The sequence below is a fragment of the Limulus polyphemus genome, unplaced genomic scaffold, assembly GCF_000517525.1.
Source record: "Limulus polyphemus unplaced genomic scaffold, Limulus_polyphemus-2.1.2 Scaffold623, whole genome shotgun sequence".
NCBI classification, from domain to species: Eukaryota; Metazoa; Arthropoda; class Merostomata; order Xiphosura; family Limulidae; genus Limulus; species Limulus polyphemus.
The window spans coordinates 325,586-327,551 of record NW_013666233.1 but is presented as its reverse complement, the minus strand read 5'-3'; the positions used below and the strand labels follow the sequence as shown (position 1 = coordinate 327,551).

At 28.0% G+C, this 1,966-nt stretch overlaps 1 protein-coding gene across 1 annotated transcript in view; it reads right to left on the bottom strand.

The window, feature by feature from the left end:
• Positions 1 to 1,966, bottom strand: part of LOC106459532 (zinc finger protein 330 homolog) — a 56,876-nt gene that overhangs the window by 25,550 nt on the left and 29,360 nt on the right. Inside the window, exon 8 of the mRNA XM_013919158.2 lies at positions 425 to 529. Coding sequence (XP_013774612.1) covers positions 425 to 529 — 105 coding nt within the window. The remainder of the gene's footprint in view (positions 1 to 424; positions 530 to 1,966) is intronic.

Sequence of the window (1,966 nt, the reverse complement as noted above, 5' to 3'; positions counted from 1 at the left end):
GCCTAAATCACAATTCTCTATTTCCAAGTTTTGATAACCAAAAATTATGTTTCTGAAACAATTTTAACCATAAATTTGATCTAACTATATTGTAAGTGAATGTTTCTATAGTATACAACTTTCATTGTCTAAAGCCACAGAATAATCAAGTTTTCAATCTAGCTAGATGATATAACAATGTACAAGCAGAGATTAAAATAGGTTATTTTATGTGCTTTTACCACTGCAGATGAATCATATGCAACACTGTAAAACAAAAAGCTGTGAATTAGCTTAAATAGAGCAAAGTATTAGCTAAAACTTCCTGGAGCCACCAGTTCATTTTAATTTTTTTGTGGTATCAAAAAATAAATGAACAAATAATTTTCAAGTCAAGCTTTATACATTTACCTATATGTGAAAATAGATTAAATTAAAAGCTTACATTTTAGGGTTTCACTTTCAAGAACTTGGCAACTTGCCTGATGTTCAAACTGGTCATCTTCACAGAGAAAACCATTACAGAAAGAACACTGAAAAACTCGTCCACCTGTCCAAGAAATATACCAGCTACATTTTTAAAGAGAAAAATATAAAAAAAACATGCTTGCTTGTGCAGGAAATAATAAATCTTACTCAGTACATAGTCAAACATTATAGAAGATATCCAAATGTCTGAGAAACATATAAATAACTTGTCACAGATAGAAAACTGAAAAAACAGTCTAGATACACAGAAAAAAAAGGTGTGTGTATATATTGCTTGTCATATAGAGAAAACTAAAAAAAATAAACTTTTAAGAATTTTAAAGATATGTCCAGTCCTGAAGGAAATCTGTTCACTGCAATGTGTAAAATTGTACATGGTAATTTAGTTTTGTGTAGAAAACTTATGATTGATGAAATATGACTAAGCATACGTTAGATTACTTTGAGAAAAATAGCCTGTTTTAGTTTCTATTTATGTTTATAGAAAATAGTAAGTAATAAAGTAATATAAACATGGAATATATAAAATTTTACAAATCTTGTATAAATGTGAATTATATTAATTTTATACAATATTCATTAAAAGTAGTTTCTATTAATTTTAGTATTTTTTCTGTGTTCTTACTAAAAATTGAAACTGAAGAAAACAAAATATTAGCAAATTTGTCTTTAACACATAAACAAATAGATCTAAAATATGACAAAATTAAATTATATAGCTTGCTATCAAGTCAAAATTAATAATTTCAAAATATCTACATCTGTTAACAAGCATTATGCTAAGACAAAACATACAGGAATTTCTAACCTATTTCTGTAATCAATTTTAAACACTATTTCATGATATAAAAGACTGGTTAGTATAGATATTATTGATTAATTTAATTTGTGAGTGAATATTTTATTTATTGTTTAGTTTTTGTTATATCAAGAGTTAAAAGCAGATGATTGTAGGAAGTTGTGTTTATAAGTAATTGATGTTGAGACTATCGAACGTCGCGTGCAATACACTGACATCGAGAATATAGAGATTTCTAGAAGGCGGTCAGATGATTAAATGATAAAAATATAAAAAGTGTGAGATGAGCAGAAACAGCAGACAGACAATAGCAGAAGAGAGTAAATTTATGGGCAAGGAAAAGTTCGGCATGAAGTTAACTGCTGTACAAGTGATAGGCCTAATGTTTAATGTTAGAGTAAGACTAACAGTAGAAAAGGAGATAAGAAGAAGAATTATTCCATCAAAGCGTGGTTCTAAAGTAATTGAATCAGCCTGAGTGTACTTTGACAAAAGGAACAGAGTATATTTAAAATAAAAACAAGACCAAATGATTACGGTAACTCCCACCGCAATTGTAAGTGAATCACACACAGAATACTAGTGTGATAGTAATAGATAAGATAGTTCAGCTTGTCAACTGAAATTCTAAAGTAATTGAGTAGTCCTAAGTGGACTTTTGGCAAGAAGAAGAGAACTATATATATATATATATATATA